Source organism: Erithacus rubecula (genome assembly GCF_903797595.1).
Source record: "Erithacus rubecula genome assembly, chromosome: 14".
NCBI lineage: Eukaryota > Metazoa > Chordata > Aves > Passeriformes > Muscicapidae > Erithacus > Erithacus rubecula.
The window spans coordinates 1,775,138-1,798,310 of record NC_136666.1 but is presented as its reverse complement, the minus strand read 5'-3'; the positions used below and the strand labels follow the sequence as shown (position 1 = coordinate 1,798,310).

Genomic DNA, 23,173 nt, shown 5'->3' with positions numbered 1-23,173 from the left:
AACATTAATGAACGGCGTCATTGCTATTAACGAGCCCGATTAGACCAGATGTTGAAAGCATTTATTAAAGATTAGCTAAGCTTTTACCTGGGCCAAATTCCCCCTGGAATTTTCATACTGAAGGAAACTTAGGGGCCAAACCACCAAGCTCTGACTCATTCCGCCTCATCCCACCCAAACTGCCCTGAATTTTGCCCCGCCTGGAGGAGCTGGCTCGAGCATTTCCCTGCCGGGTGTCACCCAGCGCTTTGTGAGGATGAACTGCCCCAGCCTTGCCCCGTGCTGCCCTTCACCTCTCCTATCTGCCGGGCTCACCTCCTCCCCTCTGCCCCGCCACTCCTCCTCCTCCTCGCTGCCTGTTTGCCCCGGAGGAGCCGGGGGAAGCGAGCCAGCCGCCTTCTCACGCAACCTGGCCAATCGTTAACCTGAGCCGGCTCTGCCCTGGCCCGGATGATCCCGCCGCCACGCTGCCGGGACAGGGGACCTGCCTGGTGATTCCCCAGGGATGGATGGGGAGGGCTGTGGATGCCTTGGCACAAACTTGTCCCCTCCTTCCCAGCACCTCTAGAGTGGCCTCGGAGGTGACAGCCCTCTCTGGCTGCTGGGAACAGCCTGGCCAGCCCAGAAAAGGGTTTTTTTTTTTGGGAAATGCTGGCACCCGCATTCCATAGGCAAGTGATGCTGACAGTGTGTCCTACATCCTCCCCAAGGCAGGGCTTAGGGACCCCCTTCTGCCCCCCAGAGCAGGCTCCAGGGTCCAGACCAGGAGAAGAAGTCACCATTCATGGCCCAGAGCCTATTGGAGGGGAGCAAGGCCATTCCCTGGTTTTTGGGCAGGCTCCAGCCAGGGTTTGCCCCGTTTGTTAATGGGTACCTCCTCCCAAGGCCTTTTGCAGCATAAATACACAGCGGTGGTGTGAGGGGAGAGCCCAGAGAGCCACACACTTCCAGCAGGCAGGAGAAGGACCAGGCAGAGGAGAACGAGGTGACAGGAGAAGAAGGCTGAGGAGACAGAGGAGGATTCCTTCAGTGCCAATTTCTGCTGGGAGCCCTGAGCAGTAAAATAAGCCCAAGCACCTACAGGTAGGAGCCAGCCTGTGTGTTTGGGGGGGTTGAATATGGATATAGGACCAGGAAGGTCAGTTTTGGGTGGTTGTGCTCACCCAGTGAATTCTCACAGAGCAGCCCTGTGTGATCCCCACTCCCCAAGTCCCCCAGTATTGTGGACATCAGGTTCATCCTCCAAACTCCTGATGGGTCTGGTAGTCCTGGATCCACATTCATGGGGGAGCTGCTGTTTCTCTCCTCCTGCTGCCCGGGGGTTTCCTGACCTGCACTTTTCCCATGCCTTGTTTTACAAGACTCTCTTCCCTGGGCATAAGCTATGCCCAGTGGGGGATTGGGTTTTCTGTGGGGGATTGGGTTTTCTGTGGGGAGAGGGATGTCCCAAAGTCTCTGATGGGTTGAGGACCCCCTTAAGGGATGGGCGGGTGTGCTGGGAGCCTTCAAAGGTCTCCAGCTTGTGCGGCTGCAAACCCGCAGCGCTGCGGGGCAGCTCCGTGCCCCGAGCTGGTTCGGGGCCGTCCCAGGCTCAGAACAGCCGAACTCCTCATGGGTCCGACAGCCCTGGATCCACTTTCTCCTCCTGCTGCCCTGGGATTTGCTGAGCTGCAGTTTCCCTTGCCTTGTTTTACTAGACTGTCATCCCTGGGCATGAGCCACGGCTGTGCCAGTGGGGGATTGGGTTTTCCGTGGGGAGAGGCATGTCCCAAAGTCTCTGATGGGTTGAGGACCCCCTTTAGGGATGGGCGGGTGTGCTGGGAGCCTTCACAGGTTCTCCAGCTTGTGTGGCTGCAAACCCGCAGCGCTGCGGGGCAGCTCCGTGCCCCGAGCTGGTTCGGGGCCGTCCCAGGCTGAGGAGCAGCCTCAGCTCTCAGCCCCTCGCTGATCCCCGCTCTTGCCCTCCCTTCCCTCGGCTCCTCTAGCGCCTCTCCGCGATGCTGAAGGCTGCGATGCGGCTGGTGGCGAGCCCCGGAGCGCTGTCGGTCACCGAGGTGCTGCTGGTGGCCGCGGCGCTGTGCCTGGTGCTGGCGCTGCTGCAGTGGCTGCAGCAGCAGCAGTCCGCGCCCTCGGGGCTGCGGAGGCCGCCGGGCCCGCGGGGCTTTTCCCGTGCTGGGCAACGTGCTGGAGCTGCGCAAGGACACGACCTGGCGCTGGCGCGGCTGAGCCGGCGCTACGGGGACGTGATGGAGGTGCGCATCGGCAGCCGGCCCGTGCTGGTGCTCAGCGGGCTGGACACCATCCGGCAAGCGCTGGTCAAGCAAGGAGAGGACTTCATGGGCCGCCCCGACCTCTACAGCTTCCGCTTTGTCACGGACGGGCAGAGCCTTACGTTCAGCCTCGACTGCGGGGAGGTGTGGAAGGCTCGCAGGAGGCTGGCCCAGAGCGCTCTGAAGAGCTTCTCGGTGGCCCCCAGCCCCAACTCGTCCTGCAGCTGCCTGCTGGAGGAGCACGTGTCGCAGGAGGCCGAGTACCTGGTCAGCAAATTCCTGCAGGTGATGGAGGAGGAGAAGAGGTTTGAGCCCTACCGGTACCTGGTGGTGTCGGTGGCCAATGTCATCTGTGCTATGTGCTTCGGCAAGCGCTACGAGCACGACGACCAGGAGCTGCTGAGGCTGGTGAATTCAGTTGAGGAGTTCACTGATGTGGCTGCTGCTGGCAACCCCGCTGACTTCATCCCCCTGCTGCGGTACCTGCCCAGCCGCAGCATGGAATTGTTCGTGGAATTCAACAGGTGCCTCCTCAGCTTCCTGCAGAGGAGGGTCAAGGAGCACTATGAGACTTATGATGAGGTAAGAGCTCGCAGGAGCCTCAGCTGCCCTCATCCCCTCTCCTTCAGTGGGGTGTTTTTATCCCAGCCTTTCACACACACCCCAACAATCCCACCCCATGCATCCCTGAGAGCGCTGTCCAAACTCTCCTTAAGCTCTGGCAGCCTTGGGGTTGTGCCCGTGCCCTGGGGAGCCTGGTCAGAGCCCCACCATCCTCTGGGGGAGGAATCTTTCCTGGTATTCCACCTGAACCTCCCTGCACTCAGCATCTCCTCCATTCCCTGAGCAAAGTGGCCAGTCTGGTGTTTAACCTGTGCTCAGGTTCCTCGGAGAGCCCTCTCCCTGTTTTTTCCATAGGGACCACCAGAGCTGAGGGATGATGCTCCCCAGAGCACCCACCCCTCTGCCAGTCCTGCCCCATGACTTTGTCCCCCCTTCCTCTCAGAACAACATCCGGGACATCACAGACTCCCTCATTGAGCAGTGCCTGGACAAAAAACTGGGAACCACCACAGCCAAGCAGATCCCCAAGGACAAGATCGTCAACATCGTCAACGACCTCTTTGGAGCAGGTGTCCTCTCCCACCTTTCCTCAGCTGGGGCTGAGGGATGTTCTCAGATTTCCTCCAGCTCCTCCTGTCTGAGCCTTCCCTGTCCAACAGCAGGCAGGCAGTTTGGGTTTTGTTTGGTGTCCTTTCAAGGATACCTCTAGAGACCAGTCTGGAAAACTGAAGGGCATGAGTTGTAGCTCAGCCAAGGGTGGTTTTCCTGGCTGAGGGGAATATCTGTGGGCTGATTCATCTTTCTGTGGAAATTCCCCCAATTCTGGAGAAGTTGAACAAACCTGACACAAGCCAGGAGCGGGACAGGTTGAGAGAGCAGGATATTTTACCAAAGTTTATTATGGGAGAAAAAAGCCCCAGGCTGTCCCTGCCTCCTGAGCCACCCAGACTGCCCTGTGTGATGGTCAGGGTGGGTGCTGTGCTGAGCTCACCCCTCCTCTGTGCACAGGCTTTGACACCATAACCACAGCCCTGTCCTGGAGTCTCATGTACCTTGTGACATACCCCAACATTCAGAAGAGGATCCAGGAAGAGCTGGGTGAGTCCATGAACCGCATTCCTCTGGGGCCAAACCTCTCTGGCCAGCCCTGAGGTCAGCCCTGAGGGTCAGCCCTGATCCTGACCCTCCCCCAGACCGGACCATCGGGCGGGAGCGGCGCCCGCGGCTGTCGGACCAGGGCACGCTGCCCTACATGGAATCCTTCATCCTGGAGATGTTCAGGCATTCCTGCTTCGTGCCCTTGGCCATCCCACACAGGTACTGGGCTGGCAGAGGTGACCAGGTGGCCTTGAGGCACCGTGGCACTCATGCAGGACACAACTGCCCCCACAAAAGCACCACTTTGTGTCACTTTCCTGTCCTGGGACCCTTCAGGACAGTCCCCTGAGGATGCAGAAGAACCTTTGGGCTTGCCCAACTCTCCATCTTTCCTCTCCCCAGCACCACCAAAGACACGGCGTTGAACGGCTTCTACATCCCCAAGGATCGCTGCGTGTTCATCAACCAGTGGCAGGTGAACCACGACGAGTGAGTACCTTGTGAGGAATAAACCTCCCTCTGGTGACAGACAGGACCCCTCCTGTGCTGACAAACCACCAGGGATGTTCTTCCTGCCAGCTCCCACCCTCCAGTGCTCCCCCGACACCCATGACCAGCAGAAACCATCCCAACATCTGATATTTTTCCTTCCAGGAAGCTTTGGAAGGACCCAGAAACCTTCAACCCCGAGCGTTTCCTCAGTGCTGACGGGACCAAAGTGAACAAAGAGGAGGGGGAGAAGGTGCTGATGTTTGGCCTGGGCAAGAGGAGGTGCATTGGGGAGAATATTGCCAGGGGGCAGGTGTTCCTGTTCCTGGCCACGCTGCTGCAGCAGCTGGAGTTCAGTGTCTGCCAGGGCAGCAGGGTGGACATGAGCCCTCTCTATGGACTGACCCTGAAGCACAAGAGGTGTGAGCACTTCCAGGCCAGGCAGCGCTTCCCCACCAGGGGCAGGAGCTGAGTGCTGGGAGCAGAGATCTGCAGGGTGTTCTGCAGCACAGCTGGGTCTGGAACAGCTTTGGGGGTGATGGGAGAAACTGAAACCACCAGGACTCTTGTTTTGTCTGCTGCCTTTTGGAGCAATTGCTGCCCGCTTTGTTTGCTGGTGTTGGATATTCTATGAAATGTGGCTGTTCTGCCACATCCAGCCTTGGACTGTGTCCTTTTGGAATCACTCTCTGATAAAGGCAGGACACCAACCCACAGCCCCCATGGGTGCTTGAGAATTACAGAATTATAGAATTGTTCAGGTTGGAAAAGGCTTTAACATCACCAAGCCCACCACTAACCCGTGTCCCCATGTGCCAGGTGACACCCCTGGGGATGGTGACTCCAGCACTGGCCACCTTTATGGGGAAGAAATTTTCCAAAATTCCAAATATCCAAATTGGAATAATCCAATTGGAAATATCCAAACCTCCCCTGGTGCAACCTGAGCCTTCATCCACCTCCTTCACCATGGTCAGCAGTGGCCCTGAAGGACACAAGGAGGGACACAGGGAGGACACAAGGAGGGACACAAAGAGGACACAAGGGGGACACAAGGAGGGACACAGGGAGGACAAAATGAGGACACAAGGAGGGACACAGGGAGGACAAAATGAGGACACAAGGAGGGACACAGGGAGGACACAAGGAGGGACACAGGGAGGACACAGGGATGACACAAGGAGGACAATAGGAGGGACACAAGCAGGGACACAAGGAGGACACAAGGAGGGACACAAGGAGGGACACAGGGAGGGACACAGGGAAGACACAAGGAGGGACACAAAGAGGGACACAAGGAGGACACAAGGAGTGCACAAGGAGGACAATAGGAGGACACAAGGACGGACACATGGAGGACACAAGCAGGGACACTGTCAGCCCTGGCTGCTGAGCAATCTGAGCTGCTGCTGTTCCAGGCTGAACAAAGGTGTTTTCACTGCAGGAAGAGAATGAGACCCAGGAATTGCTCCAGCTCAAACCCAAGAGTTTACCTTGGCTGCCAGTCAACCCATGCCATGAGAGCCAGATGCCTCCTTGTCCCCAGCTTGCACGCAAAGCCACCCCTAGCAACCCCACCAGCTGCCAGCAATGACACGGGGACAGCACAGCCCCCCCGAGCTCTGCCCCTGCACCCATCCCAGGGGAGGATTCTGCCCCCACAGCCCCAGAGCCTGAGCAGGGGGGCTCCAGCCAGAGCTCCTGCCATGCCCCAATGCCAATCACTCATCAGGCATTGCACAAAAGCTTCCCAGAAGAGGCAGAGAGGAAAGCGTGTTGGGGAAGAGAAAGGGGAAGATGATTGCCCAAGGTTTCAGAGAGATCCTGGCTGGTCCAGACTTGCCAAACCCAGCCTGGGAGCAAAGGAAGGACTCTGTGTGTCCAGGCCCTGCCTGGTCACAAGTTTGTGGTGGGGCACTGAGGTGACACAGCCCCAAAGCCACCCAAATTCTCAGAGCCAGCACAAGCAGCTGTTGCTATCACAGCAGCTTCATCTCCCCTGCTTTATGTCATAATCCCAATATTGTAGGAAAAACAATGGAGGGGAAGGCTCCAAACCTGCTGCAGGCTATCAGAAGCCTTGTAAATAAACAGCTAAGGATGCTTTAGGAGCCCATGAGGTTCACCAGCTCCACCAACTACAAGGACACAGGTCAATGCACCAGAGCCCAATCCCATTCCCACAGGGGCCACCCCAAAGCCAGCATTCCCCTGCTGCAGGGGAAGGTGGCACCAAGCACTGGAGGTGCATGCAGTGACTCAGAAGGGCAGCAAGGCTGCCAGGGCACTCATGGGTGCCCTGGTGTCCCCATGGGGTGGACTTGGCCCCAGTGCTGTGTGGGATCACCCACCTCGTGTGCTGCACGTCACTCCTGTGCCCTAAGGCTGGCTGGGCGTGCTGATAAGGCTGCAATAACCAGGAGCTAGTAGAAAGAACAGCAGGAGTTTTTTTTTTTTTTTTTCCCCTTTGGAGATGAGAGTTTTATAGCCCTGGGGCAGATAAGCAACTTACCATTAACATCAGTGGTGTGGAACAGCCTCTTGCTGGTGGAAGGGCTCCCAAAAATCCATTCATGGTGGGATGAAGGAGTCACCCCTGTCAGGAAGGATGGAGCAGGGAAAGGGAAGAGGCTGGAGGGGAGAGAGTTATCCTTGCCTTCCCTTCATGGGGCTGGAGGCAAAGCAGCCACTTTATAACTCCCTGTTGGGTCCCAGAAACCTGGGATTTTTGGGCTTTGTGGCACTGACCCCTGGAGAACACTGCTTTGGACCTGAAGGCTTCCAAATTTGAGTGATGGAGTTACAATCACAGTTAAATAGAAGTGTGTGATTTCACATGGTGCAGGGTTTTGAATTTGAGAGTTTTTTAGTACAGTGATAGGTATGGGACAGGATGGAGGATTTGGGGTGATGACTTTTTCAGTGCTCATCTTCCTCTTCTTCATGGTTTCAGGCAGTAGTTTCTGCTTGGACAGTTAGTGCTGCACTGAGGGTCATGGGAATTTGGCTATTGGGTCAAAAGTATAACTAATATAGATGTTAATTCTCTATTAGATTATTTAGCTTTAAGAGACCTTGTAATAGCTAGGTTCACCTCCATTTTGCTCACTTTTTGCTAGAAGTGCTGCAGAACTCTCTATACTTTAAATAAGATTTAATCAACAACCAAGCCCAAACACGAAAAAATTCATCTCCTTCATGTTTTTAATCCTGCCTCTGAGTGAGGACAGAAAAAAATGCAGACAAGCCATGAATTGAGTGATGCAGATCCCACCTTTACAACTCCCTGCCTACATTTAGCACCCTTCCCTCTCTTGATGCCAATGGAACCTGGCCTGAACCCCTGCGTGCCCACTGCTCCTTGGGTCCAAAAAAACCATAGGATGGAATCCGCAGAGCTGGAAGACACCCCAAGGATCATCAGTCCAGCCTCAGGAAGTCACAGCAGGCAAGAGACTCCAGCTCCCCTGTGTTTACCTGCCCCTAATGACCTTCCTCAATTAAGGCTCCAATTACTCCCCTGGCAGCCTGTGAGCACCACGGTTTCTGTACTGGAATCAGGGTGGTGATAAGCCAGGGAAGCTTTGATCATCCCATGCAAAATTGTTTTTATGGTTGGTTTTAAAATGAGTCATGAGTCCAGTGGTAGCAGCAGGGATTCAGCAGGGCTCCAACTCCCCTTCCAAATGGTCCCAGCACCCTCATTCCTGCAGGAAAAGCTCCAGACAGACACAGGTTTTTCCCTCTGGCTGAGGCAGCATCTTGGGCTGGTGGCATCTCCTTGCTGGGAAAGTCAGTCCCTAGCCCCAAAATGGGCCAGAACAACCACTTGTGACTGTCCTGGATGGAAGAGAGGAGCTCCTCTAACACTGTCCTGATTAAAAGTGAGCCCTGCATTTCTAATTCCTGCCCTTTGGCTGTTTGTTATCAGGATTCATCTTCCCATGGGGATTAATGCTTTTGCTGTTTGTCCCAAGGAAACCCCCCTACACCATCTTTCTCTTTGCATCTCCACGAGGACAGAGTTGGGCTCTGAACTCCACACTGGTCTTTGGGGAAAAATAAATGTCTCTTCAGCCTGCATGAGCAGTTTATGGGGTGCTGGAGCTGGCAGGTGCTGGTTCTCCAATCCATCCAGAGCAGAGCTGGATCCAAGGGAGATGGGCACTTTAAACCTGGCACATGGCTCTGCTCCAGCTCCAGCCCTTTCTCCTCCTGCCACCCTCCCCTCCCTCCTGCTGGAGGGAAGGAGGCAGTGCTTGGGCTGATCCATCACCCTGAGCCATGGGAGGTACAAGGTACTTGTGAATCAGAGGGCAGGAGAGAGGGCAAGGATGGAATTTGTCCCCAGGCTGGAAAGGGAGCTGCAGAGATGCAGAGACAGCTCCTCCCTGCAGAGCCCTGCTGGGGGAAAGCTGCAGGAATTCCCTCAAACCTGGCTGAACACCCACCCAGGCAGGATTTTCCATGGAGCACCGGCAGTGTGAGCCCAAAGCCTCTGGGGTGGTGGGTGCTCCTCAAACTCTGCCTTGGCTGCAGGATGGCTGTCCCCTGGGTGTCCCCTGGGTGTCCCCAAGGCCAGACCTGGTGGCAGCCCAGCAGTGAAAGCTAAGGTCACACAGAGGGACAAGCTCTCATGTCCCCACCATAACAAGAGATCCCAGCGGTCTGCCCCACTCCTGCACCACTAAAATCATCCCCCTGAACCCCAGCAGGGTAGGTGCTGTCAGGGTGGGGGACACAGAAAAGGAGGGGGTCCCACCCCGGAGGTGAAAAGCCACCTGCCGAGAGCCAGTGTCCCCAGCCCGCTCCTCTTCAATTAAAAAAAATTAAATTAAAAAAATATTCAAACCGTCCCGGGAACGAGGGCTGCCCGGGAGAGCCCTGAGATGAGGCTGCTCTCCACACCCGAGGGGGTTTGGGGTTTTCCTGGTGGGAGAGACCCCCCGAGAGGCAGCACTGGGATGGGGAGCAGGATCCTAATTCACCGAAGCGCTGTTGTCCCTTCCCGCTGGCACCCGGGACGTGACCGCCCTCCGGTGGCACCGGTGGCACCTGTGACAGCTCCGCCAGCGCCGGTGGCACCGGGGAGCGCCGGTTCCACCCCCGACGGGACGTTTTTTGCCGGGAGGAACATTTGGGGAGGGTGGGATCTGTGGGAGACCAATCCCCCTGCAGAGCATCCCGCATCCCCCGGAGCCCTGCGGGGAGAGAACCGGCCAAACCCGGCTCCCTGCGGGGCTTTTCCAGCTGGAAGGGGAATTCTCCAGGCTGGAAGGAGCTGGGAGCTGCTCACACCGGCTTTCCTCTGTTGTTCCCAGCCACCGCCTGCGAATCCTGCGCTGTCTGGTACATCCCAGGCAGGAATTTCCCTGCCCACCCTTCTCATCCCGCCCGCGCTGCCGGAATCCCTGGGAGCTCCCAGCTCCAGCGAGCAGCCGGGGATGCGGGGCAGGCGATTTTCCATCCTTCACTCCGCGATTTCACCCTCAGCTCCTCGTCTGCTGCATTTTTTTCCCCGTTTTCTCTATTTTCTCTTTCCCTGCCGACTCCAGCCGGCTGAAGGGCCCCCTCTCCTGGTGCAAGGCGGGGAGATGTCCGTCCCTGCCTGGCTGGCCGGGAATCCTCCTCTCCTCTCCTCTCCCTCCTCTCCTCTCCTCTCCTCTCCTCTCCTCTCCTCTCCTCTCCTCTCCTCTCCTCTCCTCTCCTCTCCTCTCCTCTCCTCTCCGCTCCTCTCCTCTCCTCTCCTCTCCTCTCCTCTCCTCTCCTCTCCTCTCCTCTCCTCTCCTCTCCTCTCCTCTCCTCTCCTCTCCTCTCCTCTCTCTCCTCTCTCCTCTCCTCTCCTCTCCCTCCTCTCCTCTCCTCTCCTCTCCTCTCCTCTCCTCTCTCTCCCTCCTTCCTCTCCTCTCCTCTCCTCCTCCTCTCCTCCTCCTCTCCTCTCTCTCTCCTCTCCTCTCCTCTCCTCTCCTCTCCTCTCCTCTCCTCTCTCCCTCCTCTCCTCTGCCTCTCCTCCTCTCCTTCCTCTCCTCTCCTCTCCCTCTCCTCTCCTCTCCTCTCCTCTCCTCTCCTCTCCTCTCCTCGTCCTCTCCTCTCCTCTCCTCTCTCCTCTCCTCCTCCTCTCCTCTCCTCTCCTCTCCTCTATCATCTCCTCCTCCTCTCCTCTCCTCTCCCTCCCCTCCCCTCCCCTCCCTCCCTCCCCTCCCCCTCCCCTCCCCTCCCCTCCCCTCCCCTCCCCTCCCTTCCCAACCAGGCAATGGTTGGTTGGAAGGTACTACAAAGATTACCTATTAATTAAATTTATTCCATATTATGATGCCATATCATGCCTTTATATGACATTATATGATTTTATGCTCTCTGATATGTTTATGCGATGTCATGCTATATATTACTAGTTACTTGAGCAATTTTATTGCATTATTGATATTATTAATAATTATAATAATACAGATAATAACATTTTCTAGGGCCACAGAATCAGAGAATGGGCTGTTTGGAAGGGACCTTAAAGATATATTGTATTGTATTATATTGTATTATAATTTTCATTGCCATTTGGCCATTTTATCGTTATTTACTGTAGGCTTTGTAACAATTTTTATTGTTTTATTGGCATTTTAGCATAAATTCAGTGCTACTTTGCATCCATGTGAGCACACTCCGGGCAGGAACCGGGGGCTGGGATCGGTCCCAGTCCCGGTGCTGCTCCCTGTGCTGCTCCCGGCGCATGTCCCATTCCCGGTGCAAGTCCCGTTCCCGGTGCATGTCCTATTCCCGGTGCTTGTCCCTTTTCCGGTGCGTGTCCCATTCCCAGTGCATGTCCTGCTCCCGGTACATGTCCCGTTCCCGGTGCATGTCCTGTTCCCTGTGAGTGTCCCATTCGACGGTGCGAGCCCCGCTGTCCCCGCTGTCCCCGCTGTCCCCGCTGTCCCCGCTGTCCCCGCCGTTCTCGCTGCTTTTGCTGCCCCGGTTGCTCCCGCCGCTCCCGTTATCCCCGCTGTTCCCGCTGCCCCCGTTATCCCCACTGTTCCTGCCGTTCCCACTATCCCTGCTATCCCGTTATCCCCACCGTCTCCATTATCCCCGCCGTTCTCATTATCCCCCCTATCCCCCCTATCTCCACTGTCCCCACTATCCCCATCATCCCCGCTGTCCCACCATCCCCGCTAACCCCGTTATCCCCGCTATCCCCGCTATCCCCTATCCCTGTTATCCCCGCTATCCCCCATCCCTGCTATCCCCGCTATCTCCATTATCCCCGCTGTACCCCCATCCCCGTTATTCCTGCTATCCCCGTTATCCCCGTTATCCCTGTTATCCCTGCTATCCCCGCTATCTCTATTATCCCCCCCATCCCCGCCATTCCCCATCCCTGTTATCCCCATTATCCCCCGCTATCCCCGCTATCCCCATCCCCGCCGATCCCGCCGCTCCCGCCGTGCTGCACTACCGGCGGTGCCCTCCAGGTGGCGCGGCGCTCTCCCGGTGCCCCCGCCCCGCCGCCGGCGCGGCGCGGTTGGCGCATGCGCGGTGCTCTCGGGGCTCTCCGGTTCCGGGCGCCGCTCCCTCGCTCCGTCCCTCCTTCCTTCCTCCCTCCCTCCCTCGCTCCGTCCCTCCGGCCCCGCCGCCCCGGGACCCCCTCACCGCGCTGGGCCCCGCCGCGCTCCACCGCCGGCGGCGGCTCCGGCTTCCCCCGCCCCTTCCGCCCCCCCCCCGGTCCGTTCCCCCCGCCGGCCCAGCCGAGCCCGGAGGCCCCGGCGGCGCCGCATGGAGCAGCCGGCGGCGGGCTGAGCCCGTGCCCGGAGGGAGGTGAGTGAGGCGGGGCGGGCGGACAATGGCCGGGCGGGGGGGGGTGCGGAGTCCGGCCGCGCTGACCCCCGGTGACCCCGGCACGGTGCCCGGGGACCCCTGTCCCCTTCCCCAGCCCGCAGCATCCCCGCTTTGCCGGCGGCAGCGTCCCCGCGCCGGGCGGGGTCCCGACCCGCCGGGGTACCGCATCCCCCCGCCGCTGCATCCCCATCCCGTACAAAGGCCCGCGGCAACGGGGGATTCGGGGATGAGATCGCCGCCACCTTAATTCCGATTGGCGGCTTGTTGCTTTGAATGTTTTAAAATTTGGGGGCTTTTCTTTTTATCTCTCTTTTTTTTTTTTTTTTTTTTTTTTTTTTTTTTTTTTTTAATTTTTTTTTTTCGGGCAATAAGGCGGCGGCGGGTTATTTATAGCCGCGGCTGTTGCTCGTTGGTGTAGCGAGAGCGAAAGGGGTTGTGCCGTCGGGCGGAAAAAAAAAAAAAAAAATAAAAAAAAAGTCCCCCGAAAAAAATCAAAACGCGGGGCAAAAAGTCCCCAAGGGAAAAAAAAAAAAAAAAGGCAAATGGGAGATGTGAAGGCTGAGGAGGAGGATGGCACCTTCCTCCCGGGACAGGGGTTTGTTCCCAGTGGTCCCTCCTGAGGCAAGGAGTGTCCGGAGCTGTCCCCGGAGGGATGCAGCAGGTTTTGGGAGCATCCTCAGCAGCATATCAGTGATGGAGCCGTGGGATAACCCCTGCAGAGCCAGGGAGTTTCGGGCTGCCTTCCCCCAGCTTCTCGGTTTTGAGTGTGCCAAAAAAACCCTTCTGCGCCCCCCCCACTCCACATCCTGTCCCTGTCCCCAGGTGACAGCACCTGGGAAGGGGGCACTGAGGTGATTCCTGCTGGGAAATCGCCCTGGGGAGGTTTTTGTGGGATAAAGGAGGACCAGGAAAGCCTCTCTGCAATGGGAGCAGCTGCTCTTTAGGCCTCCACCTGTCCCTTGGGTGCCTCCAGCTCTCTGACCAGCAGCATCTTCTCTTTCTCTTCTAAAAGAATTTAAAACTCCCTGAGAAGGAAGCAGCCTCCCCCTCCTTCCCCCCCTTTTGCAGGCGGTGCTGGTTTGGGGGAGCAGCTCTGAGAGGCTGGCGGGTGAGATGAAGGAGGAACAGCTTTTTTTCGATTAGAGTAATCGTGGGTGTTCGTTGTAATAACAGCAGATAAGATCTTTTGGGGACAGGGAGGATGTTGCTTAGTTTGGGGTTGGTTTGGGATTTTTTTTTTGGTTGTTTTTTTGAAGTTTGAAGGGCTTCACTGGGAGATGAATGGGGTGGGTGGTGCCCACACACCTGTTCCCACTGGGAATGAGGCTTCTCTGCCACCAACAGCCAAACTGGGTTTAGGCAGAGTCCTCCTGCCTGGCTGGGTTTGAAGCTGAAATGCAGCATCTTTCACCCCCCATGCCACTGTGATGCTGCTCCTCAGGCAGGATTCACTCTGGGGGTCCCAAATTCCTCTCCCAGCCCGCCTGTGGGTCTGGCACAGCTCAGTTTTATTTTGACTGATGACAGGAGTGCTGTGCCCAGCTCATTTCCCAGTGCCCTTTGGATTGTCAGAGGTGTTGGCTGGCCCTGCCCTGCCCTGGGCATTTCCCCACAGGGAAATGTGTGGGGATGGATGAGATCCATCCCTGGGGCTCCTGCACCGAGGATGCTGCGCTGGGGAAAACAGGGGGGGTGAGTTTTGGCAGAGGGTGGGCATCCCCAGTTTGGGAATGGGGAGCTTGCAGAAGGAACAAACCCAGGAAACAGCCAAACCCAGCACTCTGCCCAATCAGCCAGGCAGCTCCCTGGCTAATTTCTGTAATTATTATTAATTTCTTTCATTCTCCTTGAGGAGAGAAGGGGTGATGCCCGTGGTTTCCCGGCACAGGATGCTGCTGTTCAGCATCTCCAGGTCCTTCTCCCAGCCCAGTGTCCCCAGGGATGCTTGGGGACAGGGCTGGTCCGGGTGACAGCAGCAGGAACCGCTGGCTGTCACATGGGCCCTTCGGGGGGCTGCTCTGTGGTTTCCTCCTCCTCCTCCTCGGAAAGTCTGGGCTTTGAGGCAGAAATTAGCTAATGATTGAAAAGAAAATGTGGCTCAGACGATGAAGGCCTGATGGGGCTGAGGGGCAGCCCCTGGTGTTGTCAGCAGCTCCCTGTTGAAAACTGAAAGGGGAGTTCATTGTGTGTGATTATAACAATGCCACGGTCCAGTGCCATGAATATCCACGATCCAGGGAGATAAAAAAGCCTGGGCTGGCTGCAGCGTGTTCTTGGTGGGGTTTGCTCAGTTTCCTCTTTAGCAGGGAAAAAAAAAAAAAAATTCTCTTTATGAAGGCAGGCTGTGAATTTTGTATCCTGGCTGCATTTATCAAATATGAATGCTGGTGACATCCGTGAGCTGAAAGCCCCAACGAGCAGCCTTTGGGACTGGGAGGATTCAGCTCCTGCACGGGGTGGGAAATGTGGGATGAACCTTTGGGCTTTCCAGGGTTTTCCAGCTCCCTCCTGCTGGTTTTTGGGGGTCCAGAAGTAAGGCCTGGCCGGTGGGAAGCGCTGACTCAGGGCTTTTGGGTAGCTCTCCTTGAGCAACACCCGGACTCAGCCTGTGCTCGGTGTCCCCATGGGATGGGGAACAGGGCTGAAAGCCACAGCGATGGGAAAGTCCCTCCCTAAACCTCCTTCCACTCTTCAGCTGAATCCCTCCACGCCCTGACACAGTGGAGGTCATTCCCTGGTTTCCTGCTGCTGCATTTCAGACTGGTGGGATCCAGATGCCTGACAGTGCCAGGTGTGAACCCAAAATTTAAGCAAAAAAAAATCAGCTTGGAACAGCGGGGAGTTGGAGCTGGGAATGTTCTGGGGGGCTGCACTCCCAGCTGGAGGGGGCTGCACTCCCCTGGATCGTGGCACTCCTGGCAGTGTCCCCTTCAGGTTGGGTTTGGGTGCCACCTCCACCTTTTCCTGGGCTGGCTGGGAAAGCAACCAAGCCAACTGTGGTGATGGGAGCCCCTCAGGTGGCCAAATTCCATCCTTGGGGTGAACACCCAGCCTGGATTTCTCCTCTACCCAGCCTGGGTGGCGGGCACAGCGCTCGGTGGCAGCGTGACGCCTTTTCCGGAGCGCTGCGGGCACGTGGTGGAAACAGAGCCATGTTCTCACCACACTCTTCCTCCCCACAGCTCTGCCCCTTATCTCCTTCCTCCTCCCGTCCTCTGCCTTGCCCCCCGTTTCACTTCCTCCTTCCCAAAATACTCCCAGTGCTGCCGGCGGGGCTGGGGGTGTGACCCCGCTGGAGGTGCCGAATTCAGGAATATCAGGGTGGGTCGCTCTGCCTGCGTCCCCCTGTGTCCCCCTGTGTCCCCCCCAGCCCAGCACGACCCCGCTGCCCCAGCCCAAGAAAGCCTGGTTTGATTCTGGGCTGTGACTTCATCCCTCGCCAGGGGCCGGGGCGGAGGGAATAAAGGCGGGTTTGTTCCCCTCCCACACACCCATCCCAGAGCACAGCACCCCCGGGCACTGCGTCCCCCTGGGCTTCAGGAGCTGCACGTTCCAGAGCCCCAGTGGGTTTTTAAGGCTGCAGAGAGTCGCTTTGGTTTGTTTCCTTTGGATCCCAGGCCTGGGAAGCTCTCAGGGCTGGATGTTTCCACGTGTGGGTCAGCAGGGAGAGCAGGGCTCTGGCTGTGTAGCCTGGGAGAGGAGTGGGCTGGGCCTCCTGGAGCTCATCCCTTTTTCCTTCCCTTCTCTGGGCATTCCATGCCGTGCTGGACTTTTCCTTGGTGCACTCAAAAACTCCATTCTTAAGAAGTTGTATCCATGCAAATGCCTCCTAATCTGGGTGAGCAGCTCTGTGCTGGTCCCACCCCTGACTGCAGGCGCTGAGCAGACCCAGAGCTCCCACTTCCCCCTCAGTTTGGGGACATTTTGGAAGCAGGACCTGTTCTTGGCAGGAGGAGAGATGCTCAGCTGGCCCGAGAGCATCCTTGAGGGATGCTCACACCTCATTCCCGCTCTCTCAGCCACCCCTTCCCCCCCCACAGGTCTCATGGTACCAAGTGACGTGTCCCCCCTGTGAGAGTTGCACCCCAAACCTGCTGAGAAGATGTCAGGGATGCAGGTGAGCTCTGGGTGAGGAGAGGCGGGGCTGGAGCTCAGGAGGGGTTTGAAACCCCCCGTGTGTGAGGGGCAGGAGGTGCCAGGGGTGGGTGGCAGGCCCAGGCAGGGCTCTGATGGTGTCCCTGCTCCTGGCCAGGCCGTGTGGCCGTCCGGTACAGAATGTATCGCCAAGTACAACTTCCACGGTACCGCCGAGCAGGACCTGCCCTTCAGCAAAGGAGACGTCCTCACCATCGTCGCTGTCACCAAGGTGAGCTGGCCTCTGGTCTGAAAAAACGTTCTTAGATTTTAAATTTTCCTCCAAATGGCACCACGCTTCTCATTTTTGGAATTTTGGTCTCAGGGGTGGTGTTTGGTGCCTTGGCATCCTCTGGGATGTAGGTGAAGGATGCTGAGGGAACTGCTGGAAGAAATCACTGCAAATCATCACTACAAATCAGGGAATTTAACCTGTCTTGCTGCCACTGTGCCTCAGTTTCCCCACACAGAAGGGTTTGCTCCTGCCTCTAGGGCTGCTGGAGTTGGATTTGGGCTCGGAGCTGCTCATGCTGGATCCTCTAAATGGGATTTTGGGACTCTGTCCATCAACAGCAGCGTGGGCAGAGGGGACAGGCTGAGTGACACGTGCCAGTGGCAGCCCCTGGTCCTGCCAGTCCCGCTGGGCAGGAGTCAGGCCACCCCCAGCTCTTTAATTAATCCATGGCCTCGTTAATTAAGGTTTCTCCGAAATTCGAGCGCCTCCCGGGAGGTGGAGGAGGGATGGGAGAGGCAGCAGTTCTGGGCTCCACTGCACTCTGGGGAAGGAAGAGAGGGGCTGTGGGTTTGGGGGGCTCTTGGAGTGGGATCACAGCCATCACAGCATCAGGGTTTGGTGATCCCAGCACTGATCCTTGTGCCCTGCTCATCCCATCCTTCCATAAGGGCGTACAGGGGTGCTTGGGGTGGCCACAGGCTCGTGGTGACATCCTGCTGTCCCCACAGGATCCCAACTGGTACAAGGCGAAGAACAAGGTGGGCAGGGAGGGCATCATTCCTGCTAACTACGTCCAGAAGCGGGAAGGGGTCAAGGCTGGCATCAAGCTCAGCCTCATGCCGTGAGTATCTGAGGTGGCTTGGGCTGGAGTGTCCCCTGTCCCAGCAGAAGGGACACTCCTCACAGGGCACAGCAAGATCAGAGGGCAATAGGGGCAGCATTGTGGATTTGGGGTTGGAATTTGCTGCTGGGAAGAGCTCTGAGTGTTTTGGGAGCTGCCTGCAGGGCTGGGAAGGTCACTGATGTTTTGGGTTTCATTACCCAAGGTTGGAGCTGTAAAAGCTGCTGGGAGGAGAAGGGAAGGTGTTCTGTACAGGAGGGATGGGTTTGATGTTCCTGCTGCATCCCAGAGCTGCCAGTGACTCCCAGTGGCTGGAGGAACCTGCTGGGAGTGTGTGGAGAGGCTGGATCCCAGCTCGGGGCGGGATGGAAGGAGGGAAGGAGCCGGGTCACGGGGTGGGTGGGACAGCGAGGATGCTCAGACAAGGACAAAAGCTGCTCCACACCCACACACAGCCCCTCAGGGCTGCAGCCAGCCCTCAGCCCACCCTCCCCGTGCATCCCAGGTGGTTCCACGGGAAGATCACGCGGGAGCAGGCGGAGAGGCTGCTGTACCCCCCCGAGACGGGGCTGTTCCTGGTGCGGGAGAGCACCAACTACCCCGGGGACTACACGCTGTGCGTCAGCTGCGAGGGCAAGGTGGAGCACTACCGCATCATCTACTCCTCCAGCAAGCTCAGCATCGACGAGGAGGTCTACTTCGAGAACCTGATGCAGCTGGTGGAGGTGAGAACTCGCTGGCAGCTCCGGGGGCACGCATGGGGATGGACAGAGGGACCGGCAGCAGGGACAGGGACCCATCCGTGGCCTCGTGCTGCCACCTGGTGGGACCTCAGAGCCCAGCAGTGTCACCCGCGGTGTCACCCACCGTGTCCCCTCCCCCCAGCATTACACCACGGACGCGGATGGGCTCTGCACCCGCCTCATCAAGCCCAAGCTGATGGAGGGCACGGTGGCAGCACAGGACGAGTTCTCCCGCAGTGAGTGGCCGTGCCCCCCTCCCCTCCCCTGCTGGGGACCCCCCAGCACCCCCTCACTCCCCTTTGTCCCCCCTGCAGGCGGCTGGGCCCTCAACATGAAGGACCTCAAGCTGCTACAGATCATTGGCAAAGGGGAATTCGGAGGTGAGCCCGCTGTCCCCAGCCCATGGTGACCCTGAGTGTGGGAGGGATACCCTGAGGTGCTGCTGGGGCCCCAGGAGGCTGGGATGCTTCCCAGAGCCCCCTGTGCCTGTCTCTCCTGGCCTGCAGACGTGATGCTGGGGGATTACCGGGGGAACAAAGTCGCCGTGAAGTGCATTAAAAACGACGCCACAGCACAGGCCTTCCTGGCAGAGGCGTCCGTCATGACGTGAGTGTCACCCTCACTGGGGCACAGCTGCAGGGAGGGGACACCTCTGTCCCTGTGGGCAGGGCTGGGGGTCCCTGACACCCCCCAAACCCTGCCCTGAGCCCCCCTGTGCTGCGCAGGCAGCTCCGGCACAGCAACCTGGTGCAGCTGCTGGGGGTGATTGTGGAGGAGAAGAGCGGCCTCTACATTGTCACCGAATACATGGCCAAGGTGAGACCCCCTGGCCACCTGCCCTGTCCCTGGGGTGTCACCCTGGCACAGTGGTGGCTGGAGGTGGCTCATCCCTTGTCCCATCGTGGGGGTTGGCATCCCCAGGTCTGCCCTGGGAAGGAGGGACATTGTCCTGGTGTCCTGCCATCCTTAAGGGACATCTCCCCTGGTCCAGCCTCATCTTAAAGGGGCATCATCTCCAAATCCTGCCCCACAAGGGAGGGACATCATCCCCAGGTTCTTCCCCAGAAGGGAGGGACATCTGCCCTGGGTCCTGCCCCATCTTAAAGGGATGTTTTCCCTAGATCCTGTCCCACAAGGGAGGGACATCATCCCCTTATCCTGTCCCACAAGGGAGGGACATCTGCCCTGGGTCCTGCCCCATCTTAAAGGGATGTTTTCCCTAGATCCTGCCCCATAAGGCAGAGACATCACCCCCTTGTCCTGTCCCATAAGGGAGGGACATCCCGTTATCCTGTCTCACAAGGGAGGGACATCATCCCTGGTTCCTGCCCCATAAGGGAGGGACATCATCCCTGGTTCCTGTCTGATCTTAAAGGGACATCATCCCTGGTTCCTGCCCCACAATGGAGGAACATCATCCCTGGTTCCTGCCCCATGTTACAAGGGACCTTATCCCCAGATCCTACCCATAAGGGAGGGACATCAGCCCCTTGTCCTTCCTCATAAGGGAGGGCCATCATCCCTGGTTCCTGCCCCACAAGGGAAGGACATCATCCCCTTATCCTGCCCCACAGGGGTGGGACATCCCCCCTTGTCCTGGCCCTGCTGACCCCATCTCTCTCTCCATGCCTGTGTCCAGGGCAGCCTCGTGGACTACCTGCGGTCGCGTGGGCGCTCGGTGCTCGGGGCAGACTGTCTGCTCAAGTTCTCCTTGTGAGTAAGAACCATGCAAGGCCATGGCCTCCCCCACCACCCTGACCCACCCCAGCCACACTTTGGGGCCGCCCTGCTGACCCCCAGCGTGCTGCCCACCCCTTGCCAGAGATGTCTGTGAAGCCATGGAGTACCTGGAAGCCAACAACTTTGTGCACCGGGACCTGGCGGCGAGGAACGTGCTGGTCTCGGAGGACAACATCGCCAAGGTCAGCGATTTTGGGCTCACCAAGGAAGCCTCCTCCACACAGGACACGGGCAAGCTGCCCGTCAAGTGGACGGCACCAGAAGCACTTAGAGAAAAGGTGGGTGAGCAGAGGTGGAAGCTGCAGGAAGGGGGGAGTGTTCTGAGTGTCTGACCCCAAAACCAGCTGTGCTGAGGGTGGGGAAGATCCCTCATGCCACAGGGCTTCTGTCCCCTCCCTCCTTCCCTGCAGAAATTCTCCACCAAGTCGGACGTGTGGAGCTTCGGGATCCTCCTCTGGGAAATCTACTCCTTCGGGCGAGTGCCTTATCCGAGAATTGTAAGTGCTGAGCACCCCCTCGGGGCTGCATTTCGGGGGGAGCTGAGCCCCTGCTTTTGTGGGGAGCCCCTCCTGCCATGCCAAATCTCCCCCAGCCCCTGAAGGACGTGGTGCCCCGCGTGGAGAAGGGCTATAAGATGGACGCTCCGGACGGTTGTCCGGCCGTCGTCTACGAGGTGATGAAGAAGTGCTGGACCCTGGACCCCGGCCACCGGCCGTCCTTCCACCAGCTCCGTGAACAGCTAGTGCATATCAAAGAGAAGGAGCTCTACCTGTGAGGGGGGGGCTCTGCCACCCCACAGCCGCAGGGGACCCACGCTGGGGGGGGGACCAGGGTGTGGGCAGCCCCCCTGCCCCACCACAGCACCAGGAGGGAGCCCCGGGGGTGTTTCCCCCACCCCCCAATTCCCCCCGGTTGCTTCCAAACTTCCAAATCTGTCAGTTTGTATTTTTATTTTCTAGGTTTGGGGTTTTTTGTTTTAATTTTTTTTATTATTTTTGTGGGTGTTTTTTTTGTTGTTTTCTCAGTTTTGGGGGGTGTTTATTATTTTGGGGTTTTTTTTGTCGTCGTTTTTTTTTTATTATTTCAAGCAGGGCCCAGCTGAGCGTTGGGCATTTTACTAAAGTACGAATCTTATTTTTTAATGTAATTAAAAGAAGAAAAAAAAAAAAAAAAGGAAAAAAAACCAAGACAGAGAAGAGAAAAGAAAAGAAGGTTGTTAAAAGGAGAATAATAATAAATAAACCAATGAAATGGACACATGAAAAGGAAACCCCCAGCGACAGAAGTGATGGTTGACGGGGAGACGCTGGACTCGGCCGCGTCCCCGCCAGATGCTTTTTTTTTTTTTTTTTTTTTTTTTTTGGGTTGTTTTGCTTTAAACTCGTTGCAATGTTTGCATGCTGTCTCCAGAGGCCTTTTTTTCCAGTCCTGTCCAGTGCTTTATTCTCATGTAATGCTACCGACTGTGAGATTAAAAAACTGTAATAAAAAAAAAACAAAAACATTCCATACGGACGCGGCACATCCCGCCTCGACCCCACTCTGTTCCCAGCGGATCTGGGGGGTCCCCTGGCAGGGCAAAAAGTGGAGGTGGACCCCCCATCTCCTCCCCAAAGAGCTGAGGAGGAGCAGCATCCTGCCTGTGAGAGCTGGCAAGGCTGTGACAGGGATGATGCCGCCAAAGCTCTGCTTTAGTCCAGGCTTTACTGTGTGATGCTCTGAGCAGGCAGAGTGCCCTGGTTTGAAGGACAGGTGTCTGCCAATAAAGGCAGAAGTTTCTCTTTGAAATGGGGAATGTAAAGCCCCTCCCCCCAATATATTGTAATTTTGAAATTAAGGGGCTCTCAGGCAAAGATAAGGGAATTAGGAATAACAGTTCTTCACTAGGAAAATTAAAGTAGAAATGCAGTATTACAAAGAACAATCCCCAAACCCTGCCAGAGTCAGAATCCAAGCTGACACCCGTCAGTCAGTCAGGGTGGTGGCAGCAGCCCCATTCAATGGTGGCTGCATCCTCCTGCAGTGGCAGATGTGGTTCAGCTGGAGCAGTGCTCCTGGAGAAGGTGCAGTTTCCTCTGAAGGTGCAGGGATGACGTGGAAAGGTCTGGCTTTCCTCTGGAATGCAATGGAAAGAAGGTGCCTTGGTGTCCCAAATCTCAGTTTTTCTCTGGGTAGGAAAGGCTTTGCTCCTGCCCTGGCTGGAGCATCTGCCAGTGGGATGATGGAATTTGATCAGTCCCACAGTGGGACTGAATGGGGCAGCAGCAGATGATATCTCCTGGAGGGAGGATGGGCTGTGGAAAGATAAAGATGATTGCCCCAGCTGGTTTAAAGTTGGCCCATTAGCAGAGAATATGTGCCAGGAGATCAGGGGCACTGCCCCACCCATAGATGGGGACAGAATACACATTGCTGGACACATCAACCCAACACAGTTGGAATCAGTTGGGGGCTGATTCCTGACCCTCACTGCCTTCCCTGCAGTGGGAAGGGGCTGAAGCCAGCTGTGCAGTGAGACCCCAGAATGCTCCCCGTGACATCCCTGGCGGGAGCCGGCTGGAGGTGGCGTCTGGCAGGTTTAGAATAGTTCCCCTCATCCGCAGGGAATTATTCAGCGTTAAAGACGCGCTGAGCAGCGGCTCTGCTCTGCCGCCTGCTTTGGATATCGGCATTGAGACCGAGATTCCTCTTGGAGGGGGTTAAAGGGGAAAAAAGAGAGTGGTGGCACAGGGGCACAGCTCAGGGGTGATGTACTGCTGACCCCCTTGCTGAGACCCCAGAGGGGACGGGGCAGGATCAGGGATGTGATGTAGCTCCGTAGGGTTTCCTCTCCCCTGGACTGACCCCCCTCCTCTCGTCCACATCCCCCGTTCCTCCCAGTGCTCCAGCAGGGCCCAGCCGGATAAGCAGCTTTCCTTTTTGGGCTTATGAAGATTAAAGTCATTTACAGGCAAAGCCTGCAAGAAAGGGCTTTGGGAATGGTGAGAAATACCCGGAATATTCACGTGATGGGAGACAGCAGGGAGGGGTCTGCTGCTGTCCCCCACCGTGTTCTCTCCTGTCCCCTGCCAGCTGCCAAAAAAGGGGGGAAAACTCACCCAAAAGTTGTTTAGGTTATTTGGATTTTTGGTTTTCCTCCAAATGGCACCAAACTTCCCGTTTTTGAGACTGTGCCTGGTCTCAGGGGTGGTGTTTGGTGCCTCGGCATCCTCTGGGATGTAGGGGAAGG

At 57.1% G+C, this 23,173-nt stretch overlaps 2 protein-coding genes across 2 annotated transcripts; both read left to right on the top strand.

The window, feature by feature from the left end:
• The first annotated feature begins 949 nt into the window (after window positions 1–949).
• LOC306808150 (cytochrome P450 1A5-like) lies at window positions 950–5,085 on the top strand. Its single transcript, XM_079318383.1, is given in 9 exon segments — window positions 950–1,083; window positions 1,986–2,162; window positions 2,164–2,200; window positions 2,203–2,852; window positions 3,277–3,403; window positions 3,843–3,932; window positions 4,028–4,151; window positions 4,335–4,421; window positions 4,587–5,085. Coding segments are annotated over 8 exon segments (1,587 nt in total). The 5' UTR covers window positions 950–1,083; window positions 1,986–1,997; the 3' UTR covers window positions 4,894–5,085.
• A 6,863-nt stretch (window positions 5,086–11,948) lies between these two features.
• On the top strand, window positions 11,949–21,466 carry CSK (C-terminal Src kinase). Its single transcript, XM_079318402.1, has 13 exons — window positions 11,949–12,230; window positions 16,292–16,368; window positions 16,504–16,617; window positions 17,349–17,461; window positions 17,967–18,186; window positions 18,347–18,440; window positions 18,519–18,584; window positions 18,711–18,810; window positions 18,930–19,020; window positions 19,844–19,917; window positions 20,027–20,222; window positions 20,355–20,441; window positions 20,537–21,466. The coding sequence occupies exons 2-13, from the start codon at window positions 16,354–16,356 to the stop codon at window positions 20,717–20,719; spliced, it is 1,353 nt and encodes a 450-aa protein (XP_079174528.1). The 5' UTR covers window positions 11,949–12,230; window positions 16,292–16,353; the 3' UTR covers window positions 20,720–21,466.
• The last annotated feature ends 1,707 nt before the right edge of the window (window positions 21,467–23,173 follow it).

Excerpts from the sequence above, each read along its gene's own strand:
- CSK (XM_079318402.1), top strand. Across the intron at positions 16,618-17,348 it reads CCATCGTCGCTGTCACCAAG|GATCCCAACTGGTACAAGGC; the intron begins GTGAGCTGGCCT and ends CTGTCCCCACAG. Across the intron at positions 18,585-18,710 it reads TGGCAAAGGGGAATTCGGAG|ACGTGATGCTGGGGGATTAC; the intron begins GTGAGCCCGCTG and ends CCTGGCCTGCAG.